This window comes from Bos indicus x Bos taurus, chromosome 21, assembly GCF_003369695.1.
Source record: "Bos indicus x Bos taurus breed Angus x Brahman F1 hybrid chromosome 21, Bos_hybrid_MaternalHap_v2.0, whole genome shotgun sequence".
NCBI lineage: Eukaryota > Metazoa > Chordata > Mammalia > Artiodactyla > Bovidae > Bos > Bos indicus x Bos taurus.
Genome location: NC_040096.1, coordinates 57,968,686 through 57,987,421, shown reverse-complemented (window position 1 = coordinate 57,987,421; position 18,736 = coordinate 57,968,686). Strand labels below are relative to the sequence as shown.

At 41.3% G+C, this 18,736-nt stretch overlaps 1 protein-coding gene across 8 annotated transcripts in view; it reads right to left on the bottom strand.

Annotated features, from left to right (window-relative positions):
• The window catches only part of UNC79 (unc-79 homolog, NALCN channel complex subunit), a 278,726-nt gene extending 268,140 nt beyond the window's left edge, over positions 1-10,586 (bottom strand). For 7 of the 8 annotated variants that reach the window (XM_027520960.1, XM_027520963.1, XM_027520964.1 and 4 more), the window contains exon 1: positions 9,485-9,598. In XM_027520960.1, coding sequence (XP_027376761.1) covers positions 9,485-9,506 — 22 coding nt within the window. In that variant the 5' untranslated portion in view covers positions 9,507-9,598. Of the gene's footprint in view, positions 1-9,484; positions 9,599-9,669 lie in introns of those variants that run through there. The other variant, XM_027520966.1, reaches the window with a different exon arrangement.
• Between the last annotated feature and the right edge of the window lie 8,150 nt (positions 10,587-18,736).

The following is an 18,736-nucleotide window of genomic DNA, read 5'->3' as shown; positions in this document are numbered from 1 at the left end:
ACTGCTCCTTGGAAGAAAAGCTATGACAAATCTAGACAGCATATTAAAAAGCAGAGACATTACTTTGCCAACAAAGGTCTGTCTAGTCAAAGCTATGGTTTTTTCAGTAGTCACGTATGGATGTGAGAGTTGGACCATAAAGAAAGTTGAGCATGGAAGAATTGATGCTTTTGAACTGTGGTATTGGAGAAGACTCTTGAGAGTCCCTTGGACTGCAAGGAGATCCAACCAGTCCATCCTCAAGAAAATCAGTGCTGAATATTCATTGGAAGGACTGATGTGGAAGATGAAACTCCAATACTTTGGCCACCTGATGCAAAGAATTGACTCATTTGAAAAGACCCTGATGCTGGGAAAGATTGAAGGTGGGAGGAAAAGGCGATAACAGAGGATGGGATGGTTGAATGGCATCACTGACTCGATGAATAAGTTTGAGCAAGTTCCGGGAGTTGGTGATGGACAAGGAAGTCTGGCGTGCTGCAGTACATGGGGTCGCAAAGAGTTGAACACGACTGAGCGACTGAACCAAACTGAACTAAATCCAATGAATGCAACATTTATAAGAGAAAAGAGAAGACTGGGTACAGAGACACAGAGATCACACGGGCCATGTGAAGACAGAGGCAGAGATTAGAGTGATATAGCACAAACCAAGGAATACCAAGGATCCCCAGCAATCACCAGAAGGTTGAAGAGAGGCAAGGAAGGCCACCAGAGGAAACAAGGCTTTGCCAGCACCTTTACTTTGGACTTTCAGCCCAGTAATCATGTAAAGATGTAAGAGTTGGACCATAAAGAAGGCTGAGTGCCAACAAATTGATGCTTTCGAACTGCAGAAGACTCTGGCGAGTCCCTCGGACAGCAAGGAGTTCAAACCAGTTGATCCTCAAGGAGATTAACTCTGAATATTCATTGGAAGGACTGATGCTGAAGCTGCAATACTTTGGCCACCTGATGTGAAGAGCTGACTCATTGGAAAAGACCCTGATTCTGGGAAAGATTGAAGGCAGGAGGAGAAGGGGACGACAGAAGATGAGATGGTGGGATGGATGGCATCACTGACTCAACGGACTTGAGTTTGAGCAAACTCTAAAAGACAGTGAAGGACAGGGAAGCCTGGAGTACTGCAGTCCATGGGGTCACAAAGTGTTGGACACAATTTAGCAACTGCCTCCAGAACTGTGAAAGAATAAAGTAGCCTTATTTAAATCCACCCAGTTTGTGGTAATTTGTTATAGCAGCCCTAGGAAACTAATACAGGGTTAAGCCAAGTTCTGTATCTTCCTACTGCACGATGGAGAATGAAGGAAAACAGGCTTAACAGGTATTCTTATGGAAAAGGTCTGGCAGTTTCAGCAGACCAGAGGCTCAACATTATAATACATAAAGCAAAAGAGATCCTTACATTTTGAAATATAGCTTGGAAGAAAAGCAATGACAAACCTAGACAGCATATTAAAAAGCAGAGACATTACTTTGCCTACAAAGGTCCGTACATTCAAAGCTATGATTTTTTTCAGTAGTAATGGACATAAGTTTGAGCAAAATCCAGGAGATGGTGAAGAATAGGGAAGCCTGGGGTGCTGCAGTCCATGGGGTTGCAAAGAGTCCAATAGGACTGAGTGACTGAACAACAGCTCTGCACTAGCGAAGGTATGTATAAGGTATTGAGTCTTTTTCAGATGCCACGTTTAAAAGAGGAAATAAAAAGCATCTGGAATGCATTTTTAAATGTAATGTAGAAAGTGCCTCAAAATTAAGTCATGTTATCACCCAATGTTACTGAGCAATTATTCTACATATACTTTGGCCACCTGATGCAAAGAGTCAACTCATTGGAAAAGACGCTGATGCTGGGAAAGATTGAAGGCAAAAGGAGAAGAGGGTGGCAGAGGATGAGATGGCTAGATAACATCACTGACTCAATGGACATGAGTTTGAGAAAACTCCAGGAGACAGAAAAGGACAGAAGAACCTAGTGTGCTACAGTCCATGGAGTTGCAAAGAATCAGACATGACTTAACAACTGAACAACAACAAAAATTCTACATATATAGAATACAGTCTAACATCCAGGAAGAGCTCACCCAACTCCCAATGAGGTGGGGCTCTAACAGGAGTACAACATGACAGGAAGCTACTGAAGGGTTTTAAAGGAAAGAATGATGAGAATGACATGGAAGCTTCTATATTTCAGATGGATTACTAAGGGAACTTTGTGAGGATAGATTTGATCAGGACAAAAGGAGACAAAGGGAGATAAATTAAAAGACTGTAATAATAGAGAAATGATGAATTCCATAATTACGATGGTGACAGTAAGAATTAATAGGAAGTGAGGGATCTGAGGAATATTTAAGACATAAAGCCAGAGCACTAATACAATAACATTTGACTCTCAAAACTATTGTGAGAATGAATTACACTAATATATGTCAAAGTGCTTAATACACAATAGGCACAAACAATAGACATCTAAACTCTCCTTTCCAGAGATCATAAGGTTGAAATACATGTAACTCTGACAAGACAAACTGGTTATATGATTAGGAGTTATCTGTTGTCACTTCTGAGGCAAGCTCAGTTCAGTCACTCAGTTGTGTCCGACTCTTTGAGACCCCATGAACCGCAGCACGCCAGGCCTCTCTGTCAAGCTCATTTCTTCTTAAAATGCAAATAGCGTTATATATATAAATGTGTAGGTATATAAACACACACACATATATAAGTACCTATGTCTACAAACATATACACACATCCTTTAGATTTTGTCCTTGTGTTAGATCAAGCTTCTGAGACCAATGAAGAAATACACTCTAAAAGGCTGATTTCCCTCCAATTTTACTCCCACATCAAACAGGAAATGAGACTCACATGATAAACTATATGCTGTTTAGAAGTGTTGTCCTTTCGAGAAACGTCTGAAAGGAGAGAAAAACCAGACAGAAATGGAATGTATACATTGAAAAAAAAAGCTAAAAATTCTAAATGAAATGGTTGAGCTTTCCATACTACAGGGAATGAGCTTATTGATAAGCATACATTTTTGCTTAAGGTAGCTTTTGATGCAATAAACATTTCATTTCTAAGCCAACATATGTGTTCATTTATGCTGAGCTATTAATATCTTTTCAGAATATGAAAAATAAATACACATGAATTTCCAACATAATAATACTATAAGATGAAAATCCCAACTTAAAGCCTTTTTATTGACTGAGTAATCAACACATAAAACTTGAACAGATATGTTATCAAAGGATCCAAGTTACAACATGAAGAGTCCCTGACTTCAGATGTATTGTCACTTTATCTTAAAAAAAAGCTGCTGTGTGATAAGATAGCCTACCAATTAGGAATCATAATTATTAAGCTGAATATATTAAGAGAAAACTTTAGCTAGGAGAAAGAACTAAAAATACAATGAACATTCAGGAAAAGTATCAGTTGTTATGAAATACTATAAAATTTGATTGAGCAAATATGTTTTAAGTACTTTTGATAACTATATTTTTAATTACTTATAAATCCATTTGAAAAGCATGTGAAAATTGTATATAATATGAACCTCATATTAACAAAAATATGAAATCTTCAAATGAATGATATCCAGAAACGTAATTATTCAATCCTTTCTTCTAAAAAAAAATATTTATTTATTTGGCTGCACCGTGCCTTAGTTGCAGTATGTGAACTCTTAGTTGCTACATGTGGGGTCTAGTTCCCTGACCAGGGATCAAACCCAGACCCCCTGCATTGGTAGTACACTGGACCACCAGGGAAGTCCCTGTAATCCTTCTTTGTAGAAGACACTTACTTCGCCTTCAACCATTTTTACTTACTCAAGAAACAGTTTTTGTGCAACCCTGTGCCCTAGACAACAATCCACATGCTGAAGACACAGATATGAACATAACACCATCTACGTGGTGCTAGTGGTAAAGAATCCGCCTGTCAATGCAGAAGATGCAAGAGACATTGGGTTCGATCCCTGGGTCAGGATGATCCCTTGGAGAAGGAAATGGCAACCCACTCCAGTATTCCTGCCTGGAAAATCCCATAGACAGAGGAGCCTGGCGGACTACAGTCCATAGGGTTGCAAACAGTCGGACTGACTACACACACACACACATACACACAGGGGAAGTTTAGGAAGACTCCAAATTTTTTGACTTAGGTGAATGCGTAGATCATAGTGCCATTTGCCAAAATGAGTACTGTAAAAAAGAATTACAAGTTTAGGACCAAAGACAATGCATATGGGTTTGAGTTGCCTGTAGGATGCTTGATACGGACAGAGGCCAAGAAACACGTTTAGACTAGAAAACTGAATTTGAGTGTTATCCACATAGAAGTGAGAGTTGGTACATCAAGAGTGAAGGAGAGAAAGAATCTGTGGGATTTGAAAAAGAAGAATAATGACAGAACCCTGTTTTTAAAGAGAGGGAGAAGAGGACTTCCCTGATGATCCAGTGGATAGGAACCTACCCACCAGTGCCAGGGACACAGACTGGATCCCTTGGCAGGGAAGATCCCACGTGCTGCCAGGCAACTAAGCCTGCATGCCGCAACTACCAGACCTTGCCCTAGACCCTGCGAGCCACCACTACTAAAGCTGCATGCCTAGAGCCCGTGTTCCGCAACAAGAGAAGCCACTGCAATGAGAAGCCAGCACACTACAACCAGAGAAAGCCCATATGTCTAAATAAACAAATATTTTTTTAAAAAAGATAAGGAGAAGAAAGGTAGCCGTAAGAAAAAAGTCTGAATAGGAACAGTCAGCAAAGAAAGAGGAAAGGGAGAGATTAAATAGGGAATAGAAAAGCTAGTGTCAAACCATGAAGAGAAATCAGAGCTGAAAACCAGGTGCTCTTTTTGCTACCTACATGGTCAATAGCCAAACTCTAATTTTTACACATGTGAATAAAACTAGAGTTCCCTCTGTAAGAAGTTAGCAATGTTGTGCAAAGACTTTTAAATGGCTACAGGTTGCAGTGCTATTCAAAGAAGTGCTTTTTATATTTTAGTCATATTAACAAATAATGTAATAAAAATAAATAAAACTATCTTTTGATTTCTCCAAGCATAACCCTTAAATATGTAAGGGATGGGGCAAGTTCAACTTCAAATCATAGTGCTAATTAGCTATACTCTTAAAATGTTTGTTTTGATGTAATCAAAAGATTTTTAGTTATCAGGATACATATGTTGAATAGGGTAAACACATTAAAAATGGCACACATTCATATTTCTGTAATTATTATAGTAAGTTTATACACAAAGTATCAGCAGGTTAATTTCCAAATTTGACAACTGTTTTGATGGATATTTATGTACATGATTTATGTAACCAGATGCTACACTGTCATCATAATACAAAAGGTGATGGATAGGCAGTTCATGCCTTAGAAATGTTCTGTAAGGATGATCAGTTAGTTCTCTGCTAGATATATCAAGTCAAGGAATTGTCATGCAGAGATTCCCTCCCATTCAAAATGGATTAGGTTGATTGCTATAGAAGAGACTTGGAGACAAAGAAAGGAGAATAAAAAATAGTTAATACGCTATATGCCATTTAACCCACTCCAGTGTTCTTGCCTGGAGAATCCCAGGGACGGGGGAGCCTGGTGGGCTGCCGTCTATGGGCTCGCACAGAGTGGGACACGACTGAAGCGACTTAGCAGTAGCAGCATACCATTTAAACAATGGCTATTCTTTTTTTCTGCTGCACTCTGGGGGGCTAGAGCCAAACATTATAATTATCCTTATTTTAGCAGTAAGCACAAGGTTTGATACTTGATGATAATAATAATAATAGCTAATATTTATTATGGTTGGGAAGATCCCCTGGAGGAAGAAATGGCAAACCACTCCAGTATTCTTGCTTGAAAAATCTCATGGACAGAGAAACCTGGCAGGCTACAGTCCATGGGTTGCAAAGAGTAGGACACAACTGAGCAACTGAGCATGAACACGAATATTTAGTAGTTTATTGTGTGTCAAGATTCTGTGCTGTGCACTTTTCATGGATCACCTCATTTATTCTTCACAACAACTATGACTATTCCCATTTTATGAATAATGCAGTTGAGGTTTAGAGAGGTTGAGTTAACTTGTCCAAGGTCACAGAGAATGTAAGAAGCAGAACTAGAATTTAAACCCAAGCAGCAGTCTGATTCTACAATCCCAACTCTTAACTTCTGCTGTTATCAAAAGCAAGCTTTTCTTGAAAGAGCACACCCAAAGTTCCAGATTGGGAAATTTTAACTCTTAAAAGACAGGAAAAACTGGAGGGTGGGGGGGGGGGGGGGGTAGGGAAGTGGATTCCTCTTTCTCCTCTTTAGAATAAAAGAACTACAAATTCTTATTTTTATCATTCTGTATCAGCCACATAAACATTTTCACTACAGTGAAGTTTCACTTTAAAACAAACAAACAACAACAACAACAAAAACACAGCATTTGGAGGAAAAAAGTTGTAACTCTGTGCAATTGCCTGGAAATTGCTAGGCAGCCTTCACCTTCTGTTATGATGTTCTGCACAAAGCATAGGAAACTGATTGAATGTTTAAAAACAGGCCCCAAACTATGTCTTAACTATACCTAGCCTCTCTTTGATCATTTATTTATTTTATGAAAGAAAATGCTACTACACAAAAATAAAATCATCTTTCACACATCTGGGATACATTACATTTCAAAGGTAAGTCACGTAATTTGTTTGGTTGAAATGCAAGTACTTCCTCTTGACAGCTCAACCAAACTATGTCCACTTCCTGTACCAAAGAAACCTCTACCTACATCAAGAGGCCACAGGAAGAAAAATTACAGAAATAATATTTTGACACTGCATTAAGCCTCCATTCCCCCTTAGTCCTTAGGCAAGTGGTACTGTGCATGTTTCTGAATGCAGATAAGAAATGAACTTATTCTCCTTCCCGTGGTCTCCACATCCAACAGAGAGAAAAATCTCATGGCTCCCTTCCCTGCTCTTTCCCCTTCCTCCTAGCTATACTCCTACTGAGTCCAAGAATAAAATATCACAGATTTGCAACTTCTCTTTGTTAAAAAGTAGTCACCCTTTGCAAACAGCAACCGCACAGCCTTTCATGTGTCTGCTCTATTTTCAGGACTATAATGTGCACTAGAGTGTCAGCTCATCCATGTTAGTACATGTAAGAGAGAGACAAAAGAGATTCTTAACTTCCCTTCACCCTGAATAAAGACACCTAAAAACACCCAAAGCATCTGTATCCTTTTCACAGCCTACTCTCATGTTACCTCCTTTGCCCTCCAAAATGCTAACAGCTAACAAAGATAGTTGCTACTCCTACTCCTTACTTCACAGATGGAAACTTTGAGGCACAAAACTATTAAGTTAATTGCCCAGTTAATTGTGTCTCACAGTTAATCAGAACAGCATGAAAAATTCAAATCCACATGTTCTAACTTCAAATATGGCATCCTTACCATCATCTACTGATGAAAAAAAAATCTGATTTTACAAAAATTCTAAATTACCTAAACTACATACTATGTGCACTACACAACCAAGTCAAATATAGATTATATTCATCTTGTCATTAACTGCCCAGGAAAGAGACAAGACAAAGAGTCCAGTGCATCTCAAAATATAACAAGGAAGAAGACAGTAATACTCACTGGCTTTCACCTGATATTACTTATATAATATGTAACTATAAAAGCAAATGACAGGTACTAAAATAAAATTTTCAAGGGAGTGATATTCTCACATGGGAAGTTCTGCACCAATTCCAACTATGTTACCATTACTCAAGATATAATGCATTCAATTTTTTCAAAAACCTCTGTAGAAGCAAAATTTATCTTTGACGTTTAGATTTAACTTGTCAAAATGGGCCCAAAAAATCACAAATGAGCTTCCTAATGATTTAGAAGAGATGGACTAATAAGTGGGGAATAGCTGTCAGTATCATAACTACCATTTATTGAGTACTTGCTATATGCTTGACTCACCACTCAACATTTATATATATATTCTCTCATTTATAATCACAACAATCCCGTTGGCATTATTATCCCAGGTTTACAGATGAGGAAATAAAGTTCAAAGAAGTCAATTATTTTGCCCAAGGTCAAATAGTAAACAGCAGAACGAGGATCCAAACTCAGGTAGTCCAGATTCCAAAAATAAACAAACAAACAAAAATTTATATAAAGGTACACGCACTCGATGGTAGGTGAACATAAAGGATCTCTAATGAACCATTGATCTGGGAATTCTTTGAGACTTCAGTTAATTTAATCTACCTGGTGAATTAAGTGACACACTGCATTTTATCAAACACAAGCTACTGCCCCAAAATACTGAGACTACTGTTTTCAGCATTTCACAAAATGGTTTTAACAGTCATTCCAAAGAAGAATTTAAAAGACTTTTAAGCAGTAACAGCATTAGCAACATAACTGTGTACTGCTTTGAAAGAAACAAGAGTCAATTCCATGAGCAGGTTTTGGTATATTTGTTATAAATTCAAAAGCATTGGTTAGTAAAAAACACCTTTTATTTATAGAAGTTTAAGTTCCTGAATCCTTCAAGTGCACTCAGGAAAAGGTTACATGATAATCAACCTACCAAGTACATACCAAAGGCCTACTAATGTGCACTGCAATAAGAGAGGCTATAGGAAACAGATTAGAAACTTCCTCTGTCCACAAGGAGTTAGCAGGTTGTTTCCAACCAAACACACAGCCAGTCATGACTGGGACAACTAAAAACCCCTGCTATTTGTTATAGTTTGTGTGAGCTGCCCTACAAAAGAAACCTCTTTGGAAAAATAATTTGATCATTTTCCCAGAGCCCCTTTCACTTTCTTGCCAGCACTAACTCTTGCTTTAACCTATGGTTGGGGTTAGTTTCAGCATTAGTGCTGATATTGTTGATTTTTTCCTCACACTGAATCCAGAATTCTGCCTGGCTTTCGGCTCCCTCCCCCTTCTCTGCCTTTTAGCCTCTCCAACCCAAAGTGGAAACTGCAGACTCAAACTCCCCTATGGCTCCAGCAGCGAGAACTGGGCATGCTCAGAAGGCCAGGCAGGCTTTGGTTGCACTGACAGTTCCCCGCCCCTGATTTGCCGCTGCCCCCCTTCCCCCACTCCAACAACAGATACTGAAATGTTTATCTGAAAGATACGAGGCCTCTTTTCCTCAAGAATGACCCCATTTTAATTTCATTTCGCAGGGTCTTTCAGTCTTGCGAAACCCCACCACCAGCCGAGGAAGCCCGCATAATTTTTCAGCACCGGGGACAGCGCCGCGTTCCCATTAACGTCCACCCTCCCCCACCTTCTCTTGCACCCCCCCACCCCCCCACCCGCCCCAACCTCAGCCCCCACCCCCGCACCAGCACGATGCCAAGGTCTCCCAGCAGCCGCAAACGCCGCAACTGCAATAGCTCCCAGCCGGAGGCCGGGCCGGAACGCCGGGCCGGCTGCTACTTACACTGCTCCGCTTTGGTGGACATGGTGCTGTCCAGATGGAAAGGCTTTGCCCCAAAATCTGTGTCGTGTGAGCTCCCTCGCTCCGCCAGCGATGTTGCGAGGAAAAGAGCGCATACCCCCCACCCCCCACCCCCTCGCTTTCCCCCTCCCTTAGGCCCGTGTCGCTACCATTCGGACAAAACGCACATCAAATTGCAGAATTCGGTCCCGGAAGGTTAGGAAATCGCCCCCGGAGAAATGGGTGGGATTTAATAGGCGGCCAAAGGCTTCCTGTCCGTCCCCTCCTGGAGCTGCCCGCGTTGATGTGGGCGGGGAGACCGAAAGAAGAGAGCAAGCTGCGGCTCCTGGTGAAATGGGGAAAATGGGCTCGACCGGGGGAGGAGTATTTCCATTCATAAGGCGCACGGAGGGGACGGGTGTTTCCCAGAGAAAAGCCTCTTAAAGTGCCGGAGTCCCCGACCATTTGGATCTCCCATTGGCGTTTTCCGGGCCTGTAAATCCTGCTTCGGGAGTAGCCCCCGATGCCTCAACGGGGTGACCGGAGAGGGACACAGGTGCGTCCCACGCTTGGTCTCAGCCTCCTAGAGGAAGGAGAGGGAGGCGGATCCGGGGCGGGCTGGAGAGAGCCAGGGCCGGAGGGTGGCGAGGATGCTCCTGAGGACCGCAAAGAAGGAAATGCAGAAGTAACCCTCAGCATGGCTTCCCGGCGTGCTGCGGTCCGTGCCCTCTGTCTCCCCTCTCAGATGGGCTCTCCTGCGGGTGATTAAGATGGGAGGTCCCAATGCCAGGGGGCTGTGAGAAGACTTTAGAAGTCGAGTATAGGGAAGGAGGAGATTTCCTCCGATGGTGAGTGAAGCTGAAAGGAACACAGAAAAGGGAAATGCAGGATCGGAAACAGGAGGAACCAGCTGTGCGCCCATGCAACCACCCAGGAGGGAGACCGGCACCCTCTTCCTCTTAGGAAGACCCTCTGCTGGGAAACCAAACGAAGCCAATAGAAAAAGAAGGCGATGGACACACACATTAAGCATATTAATAGGAAAATACTTAAATACTCAAGTACAGTGTGGAAAGACACTCTGAGCCTGAACTTGGAGTCAGAAGAATCAGATTCAAGACTCAGCCCTACCACTTACTCATTCTAGGACTAATCCTAATCTCACTAAGCCTCAGTTGCTTCTTCTGTAAAATGGGAAGAATAAAACCTACAGTCACTGAAAGAGTTAGTGGGTGGGTCAAATGATATAATGGATGTCCAAGTCCTTTTAAAATGAAAGTACTGGACAAGTGCCAATCATTATGACGATTCTTAATTCAAATAATTTCAATAGCTGGTGTTAGCTGAGTTGGTTTAGCAAAAGCTTTGGGAACAGAACTGAGAGAATTGACCAATTATTTTTAATACTGACCACTGTAGTGACTAAATCAATGTTTTTCCATCTCTAAAATTATTAGTTTAGGTAAAAGAGTGTTAAATTATGTAAGATATGGGCAAAATATTCAAAAGAAATCTTTTGACAGTTAAGAGAAACTAAAGATCATGGCACCAGCAGATGTGGTGTTTGGTAAGGAACCCACTTCCTGGTTCACAACCCGTGCCTTTTTGATATGACTTCCCGTGGCAGAAGGGGCAAGGGAGCTCTGTGGGACAATCCCAATCCATTTCCCAAAAGTGCACGTCCTTCTCAGGGACTAGGATTTCAATATACGACTTTGTGGGGGGCAGGGGCAAAGAAACATTCACCCCATAGCCATGTCTGTCTGCAGTATCTACCTTCAGGCTAGGGTCCTGGTTGAGTGATCTTCCAAGGGTTCTACATTCTCTGCCTAGGCTGAGAATTCTCCCTCTATTTCTTGAAAAGCTCTAACATTTTACCATTCACATTTCTTTTTCAATAAAAAGCTCTTCCCTCAACAACCTTGAGTCATTCAGTAAACATATTTTGTGATTTTAATACAATCTTCCTGGTAACAGTTCCCTATGTTTACCTCCAGCCCAGATTATTCCTTTCATTCCACACTTGATCTGATGCTGTCCACTCAGCAAATGCTACTGTGTGTTCATGACTAAGTCGCTTCAGTCGTGTCCGACTCTGTGTGACCCCATAGACGGCAGCCCACCAGGCTCCGCCGTCCCTGGGATTCTCCAGGCAAGAACACTGGAGTGGGTTGCCATTTCCTTCTCCAATGCATCAAAGTAAAAAGCGAAAGTGAAGCCACTCAGTCCTCAGCGACCCCATGGACTGCAGCCTACCAGGCTCCTCCGTCCATGGGATTTTCCAGGCAAGAGTACTGGAGTGGGGTGCCATTGCCTTAGAGCTTTTCAAATCACAGGTGGCCTGAAGTAACTCCTGGTCTGACCCAAGCCAACATAATCTTTCACCTGGCTCATTGTATAAAATCCTCCCTAGTCCCCCATCCATGATTTTCAATAGTTTCCTAAGTAGTCCAATTAAAATCTAAGACAGAACATCCTGTTTCTCAGCACACAACCCTACAGCAGCTTCCCATCTCATTCAGAGTAAAAGCCGAAGTCTTAATAATGGAGAACAAACCCATACCTTGGACTATGGGAACCTTTATAGGCAAAGTGTTGTCTCTGCTTTTTAATATACTGTCTGCTGCTGCTGCTGCTGCTGCTAAGTCACGTCAGTCGTGTCCGACTCTGTGCAACCCTGTAGACAGCAGCCCAACAGACTCCCCCGTCCCTGGGATTCTCCAGGCAAGAATACTGGAGTGGGTTGCCATTTCCTTCTCCAATGCATGAAAGTGAAAAGTGAAAGTGAAGTAGCTCAGTCGTGTCCGACTCTTAGCAACCCCATTGACTGTAGCCTACTAGGCTCCTCTGTCCTTGGGATTCTCCAGGCAAGAGTACTGGAGTGGGGTGCCATTGCCTTCTCCAATATACTGTCTAGGTTGGTCATAGCTTTCCTTCCAAGGAGCAAGCATTTTAATTTCATAGCTGCAGTCACTGTCCACAGTGATTTTGGAACCCAGGAAAATAAATCTATCACTGCTTCCAATTTTCCCCCTTCTATTTGCCATGAAGTGATAGGACTGGACGCCATAATATTAGTTTTTTGAATGTTGTTTTAAGCCAACTTTTCACTCTCCTATTTCACCCTCATCAAGAATCTCTTTAGTTCCTCTTCACTTTCTGCCATTAGAGTGGTATCATCTGCATATCTGAGGTTATTGATATTTCTCCCTGCAATCTTGATTCCAGCTTGTGCTTCATCCAGCCCAGCATTTCACATGATGTACTCTGCATGAGTGAGTGAAGTCGGTCAGTCGTGTCCAACTCTTTCGACCCCATGGACATCAGGCTCCTCCGTCCATGGGATTTTCTAGGCAAGAGTACTGGAGTGGGTTGCCATTTCCTTCTCCAGGGAATCTTCCTGACCCAGGGATTGAACCCAGGTCTCCCAAATTGTAGACAGATGCTTTACCGTCTGAGCCACCAGGGAAGTCCAACTCTGTATAGAAGTTAAATAAGCAGGGTGACAATATACAGCTTTGATGTACTCCTTTCCCAATTTGGAACCAGTCCATTGTTCCATGTCCAGTTCTAACTGTTGCTTCTTGACCCACAAACAGGTTTCTCAGGAGACAGGTAAGGTGATCTGGTTTCCCCATCTCTTTATTAAACTTTCTACTGCTACATTGAGAAAGTATAATATTGTTAAGGGGAACAGGTTGAGTCAGGCAGGCTGGATTTGAATTCCAAGTCTGCCTGGGTGTGACCGTGAACAAGTTACTTCCCCATATCTCAATTTCCTCACCTGCAAAATGCACATGATAACAGAGCTCCATCAAAGGTTGTTATTTAGATTAAATGAATGCACAGAATAGACAAAACTATAATTCAAAAAGATATATGCACCCCTATGTTCATAGCAACACTATTTACAACAATCAAGACATGGAAACAACCTACATGTCCATTGACAAATGAATGGATAAAGAAGATGCAGTATATATACATAAAAAATGGAATATTACTCAGTCATAAGAAAGAATGAAATAATGCCATTTGCAGCAACATGAATGGACCTAGAGATGGTCACACTAAGTGAAGTCAGTCAGAAAGAGACAATTTCATATCACTTATATGTGGAATTGAGTATATGACACAGATGAACATATCTACAAAACAAAAGCAGACTTAGATATAGAGAATAGACTTGTGATTGCTAAGGGGGAAGAGGGTGGGAGAAGGAAGGATTGGGAGTTTGGGATTAACAGATGCAAACTGCTATATGTAGGATGGATCAACCATAAGGTCCTACTGTATAGCACAGGGAACTCTATTCAATATCCTGTGATAAACCATAATGGAAAAGAATATATAACTGAATCACTTTACTATATAGCAGAAATTAAACACAACACTGTAAATCACCTACACTTCAATAGAATTTTTAAAACAAAGGATCTAGAACAATCCCTGTTGTTAAATGATATAGGATGAAAAAATAGTATAGGATAATCTAGAAGAGTCACTGGCACATATGAGTGTTTGCTCTTTTTTTTGCATTACTGTCCAAGCCACTCAAGTGTACCCATTTCATTAAAGTTAGTTTCAACAGTTTCAGACCCCTCAAAGCCTTAAATCATCCATGTTTAGTCAGTTCAGTCGCTCAGTCATGTCCAACTCTTTGCAACCCCATGGACTATAGCACACCAGGCTTCCCTGTCCATCACCAACTCCTGGAGCTTGCTCAAACTCATGTCCATCAAGTCGGTGATGCCATCCAATCATCTCATCCTCTGTCGTCCCCTTCTCCTCCTGCCTTCAGTCTTTCCCAGAGTCAGGGTCTTTTCCAATGAGTCAGCTCCACATCAGATGGCCAATGAATATTCAGGACTGATTTCCTTTAGGATTGACTGGTTGGATCCCCTTGTAGTCCAAGGGACTCTCAAGAGTCTTCTCCAACACCACAGTTCAAAAGCATCAATTCTTCCATGCTCAGCCTTCTTTATGGTCCAACTCTCACATCTATACATGACTACTGGAAAGACCACAGCTTCGACTAGATGGACCTTTGTCAGCAAAGTAATGTCTCTGATTTTCAATATGCTGTCTAGGTTGGTCATAATTTTTCTTCCAAGGAGCAAGTATCTTTTAATTTCATGGCTGCAGTCACCATCTACAGTGATTTGGGAGCCCAAAAAAAACAAAGTTTGTCACTGTTTCCATTGTTTCCTCATCTATTTCCCATGAAGAGATGGGACCGGATGCCATGATCTTAGTTTTCTGAATGTTGAGTTTTCAGCCAATTTTTTCACTCTCCTCTTTCACTTTTGTCAAGAGGCTCTTTAGTTCTTCTTCGCTTTCTGCCATAAGGGTGGTGTCATCCAACATCTGAGGTTCTTGATGTTTCTCCCAACAATCTTGATTCCAGCTTGTGTTTCTTCCAGTCCAGCGTTTCTCATGATGTACTCTGCATATAAATTAAATAAGCACAGTGACAATATACAGCCTTGATGTACTCCTTTCCCAATTTGGAACCAGTCTGTTGTTCCATGTCCAGTTCTAACTGTTGCTTCTTGACCTGCATACAGATTTCTCAAGAGACAGGTCAGGTGGTCTGGTATTCCCATCTCTTTAAGAACTTCCCACTGTTTGTTGTGATCCATGCAGTCAAAGGATCATAGTCAATAAAATAGTCAATAAAGCAGAAGTAGATCTTGTTCTGGAACTCTCTTGCTTTTTCTGTGATCCAGCGGATGTTGGCAATTTGATCTCTGGTTCCTCTGACTTTTCTAAATCCAGCTTGAACATCTGGAAATTTTCAGTTTATGTACTGTTGAAGCCTCACTTGGAAACTTTTGAGCATTACTTTGCTAGCATGTGAGTTGAGTGCAATTGTGCAGTAGTTTAAACATTCTTTGGCATTGTCTTTCCTTAGTATTGGAATAAAACTGACCTTTTCCAGTCCTGTGGCCACTGCTGAGTTTTCCAAATTTGCTGGCATATTGAGTGCAGCACTTTCACAGCATCATCTTTTAGGTTTGGAAAATAGCTCAGCTGGAATTCTATGACCTCCACTAGCTTTGTTTGTAGTGATGCTCCCTAATGCCCACTTGACTTCAGACTCCAGGATGTCTGGCTCTAGGTGAGTGATCACACCATCATGGTTATCTGGATCATTAAGCTCTTTTTTGTATAGTTCTTCTGTGTGTTCTTATCACCTTGTCTTAGTATCTGTTGCTTCAGTTAATCATCCATGTTACTGATACCCTAATTATCAACTGAGGCTTTTACAAGTTCAGCTTCCTAACATGTCCATTGGGCTAACTCACTAAACTGAATCATATCCCTTAGTCAGATGGCCTGACTTACTGCTTCAAAGAAACAAATATTAACTCCTTCGTATTTCCTTGTCTCCACTGATCAATATTAACCTTTCTCTCTCTCTTTTCTTCTATTTCAGAAGTAGTGCCCCTCTACATTGCCAGGTGAAGGGCCCTTTTCTTCTTAATCTATACCTCAAATTATAAATGCTGCCATTAATCATCCTCTCTTTCCAGCATTTTAAGTCTGTATTTTTTCAATGGATTGTTCCACTGTGCTCACAGACATGAATAAATTTTACATCCTGGAAATGGTGTACTTGTCATCACTGAATAAGTGATCTCCATTTTCCCACCCACCACCTCCATTTTCTCAGCATCCAATCCATTATCATCTCCTTGCTGAAACAGCTTCTTTCAGTAGTCACTAATAATTTCCTAATAGTCAATTACAATTATCTTATCTCTTGGTGACTAATTCCACATATCAAATATCTCCCTATTCATTTTTGAAACTCCTTTTTCCCTTAATTTCTATGCTATAATGTTCTGAAAAATCTTCTCTAAGCTTTTTGGTGCTGGTATTGTTTAATGAAGTATTCTCAGCAAAGAAATATAAAAAAAAATTAGTGCCATAAACACTAATTTTGCCTCTGCCCACTGCCATCAATGGCTTAGCTGGTAAAGAATCTGCCTGCAATGCAGGAGACCTGGGTTCGATCCCTGGGTTGGGAAGATCCCTGGAGAAGGGAAAGTCTACTCCAGTATTCTGGCCTGGAGAACTCCATGGACTGTAAAGTCCATGGGGTCACAAAGAGTGGAACACGACTGAGTGACTTTCACTTTCACTGCCATCAAATCTTAACTTGTCATATTTATGCTAATATTTTATTTTTAATAAAAAAATTTTTAGATTCACTGCTGCTAAGTCACTTCAGTCATGTCCGACTCTGTGTGACCCCACAGAAGGCAGCCCACCAGGCTCCCCAATCCCTGGGATTCTCCAGGCAAGAACACTGGAGTGGGTTGCCATTTCCTTCTCCAATGCATGAAAATGAAAAGTGAAAGTGAAGTCGCTCGATCGTGTCTGACTCTTAGTGACCCCATGGACTGCAGCCCACCAGGCTCCTCCGTCCATGGGATTTTCCAGGCAAGAGTACTGGAGTGGGGTGCCATTGCCTTCTTCATAGATTCACTAGAAACCTCCATAAAACTTAACCTAATTTGTGGTTAATCAAACACTCATATTTTTATACTGTTCATTTATTGATTCAGCAGATATTTACTGAGTACCTATCATATGCCAAACACTGTTGTAGGCACTGGGGATACTGTCATGAACATGTATGACACAAATCTCTGCTTTCATGGAGCCAGTATCATAGTGGGGAAGACAATCTTCCTCAAAATTAAATAAGCAAAATAAATAGTATATTGCTGCTAAGTCGCTTCAATCGTGTTCAACTCTGTGTGACCCCATAGATGGCAGCCCACCAGGCTCCCGCGTCCCTGGGATTCTCCAGGCAAGAATACTGGGGTGGGTTGCCATTTCCTTCTCCAATGCATGAGAGTGAAAAGTGAAAGTGAAGTCGCTCAGTCATGTCCGACTCTTAGCGACCCCATGGACTGCAGCCTACCAGGCTCCTCCATCCATGGGATTTTCCAGGCAAGAGTACTGGAGTGGGGTGCCATTGCCTTCTCCAAAATAGTATATTAAGTACTGATAATTACACAATACAAAAAAAAAAAAAATACTAAACCAGAGGAAAGACATAGGAAATGTTGAAAAAAGTTGGAATTTTGGATAGGGTAAATTTTAGATAGGATAGCTCCATATGCTATATGTTGTTGTCCAGTCACTCAGTCGTGTCCAACTCTTTGTGACCCCATGGACTGCAGCACACAGGTTTCCTTGTCCTGCACTGTCTCTCAAAGTGTGCTCAAACTCATGTCCATTGAATCAGTGATGCCATCCAACCATCTCATCCCCTGTCATCCCCTCAATATTTCCAAGCATCAGGGTCTTTTCCAGTGAGTCAGCTCTTCGCATCAGGTGGCCAAATTATTGGAGCTTCAGCTTCAGCATCAGTCCTTCCAATGAATATTCAGGATTGATTTCCTTTACAATTGACTGGTTTGATCTCCTTACTGTCCAAGGGACTCTTGGACAACAAGCATCCAAGCATCATTCATCAACGCTTAGCCTTCTTTACGGTCCAACTCTCACACTCGTGCATTACTACTGGAAAAACCACAGCTTTGACTATATGGATGTTTGTCGGCAAAGTGATGTCTCTGCTTTTTGGTATGCTGTGTGGTTCTAGTTTCTGTCCTACAGGGAACACTTTAACCCCCACTACCCTACAGGAGCTAAATTCAAAATACCACTACCTACTTCCAGCCTGGAGTACAGCATGTTTCTAACATCAACCCTACTCACAAATTTGAATTTCTATTCACTTTCCAATACAAATTGATTTTTATCTTGTTTTGAACTCAGCCATGCCCTATTTGTCATAACTATGAGTTTAGGCCCAATGCATGTACATATTACCATCTTGAATGAATAGTATCTGTCTGTTCCATTTGACCCTTCCTTCATCTTCTGAATCACTCCCCCAAAATATGAGTTGTTTCTCAGAGCTTCAGCCTTGGAATTCTTATCTTTCCTCTAAATCTTTCTTTTTAGATATACTATCTATTCCCATGCTTCAACTACAACTTACATATTGAAGATTCTCAAATCTTTAAATTTTGTGTCCCAACTCATCTACCAAGATTCAAGCTCTTATTTTTAACTGTTTGATAGATGGTATTTTGACTGTACAATTAATACCTTAAACTCAATATACATCAATCATGCCTTAGTTTCCTACACCAATCAACACCTCTTTCTGAGGCCATTAGTCTCACTGTTATCCAGACTTGAAATCTCAGTGGTGTTTTACTCTCCAGT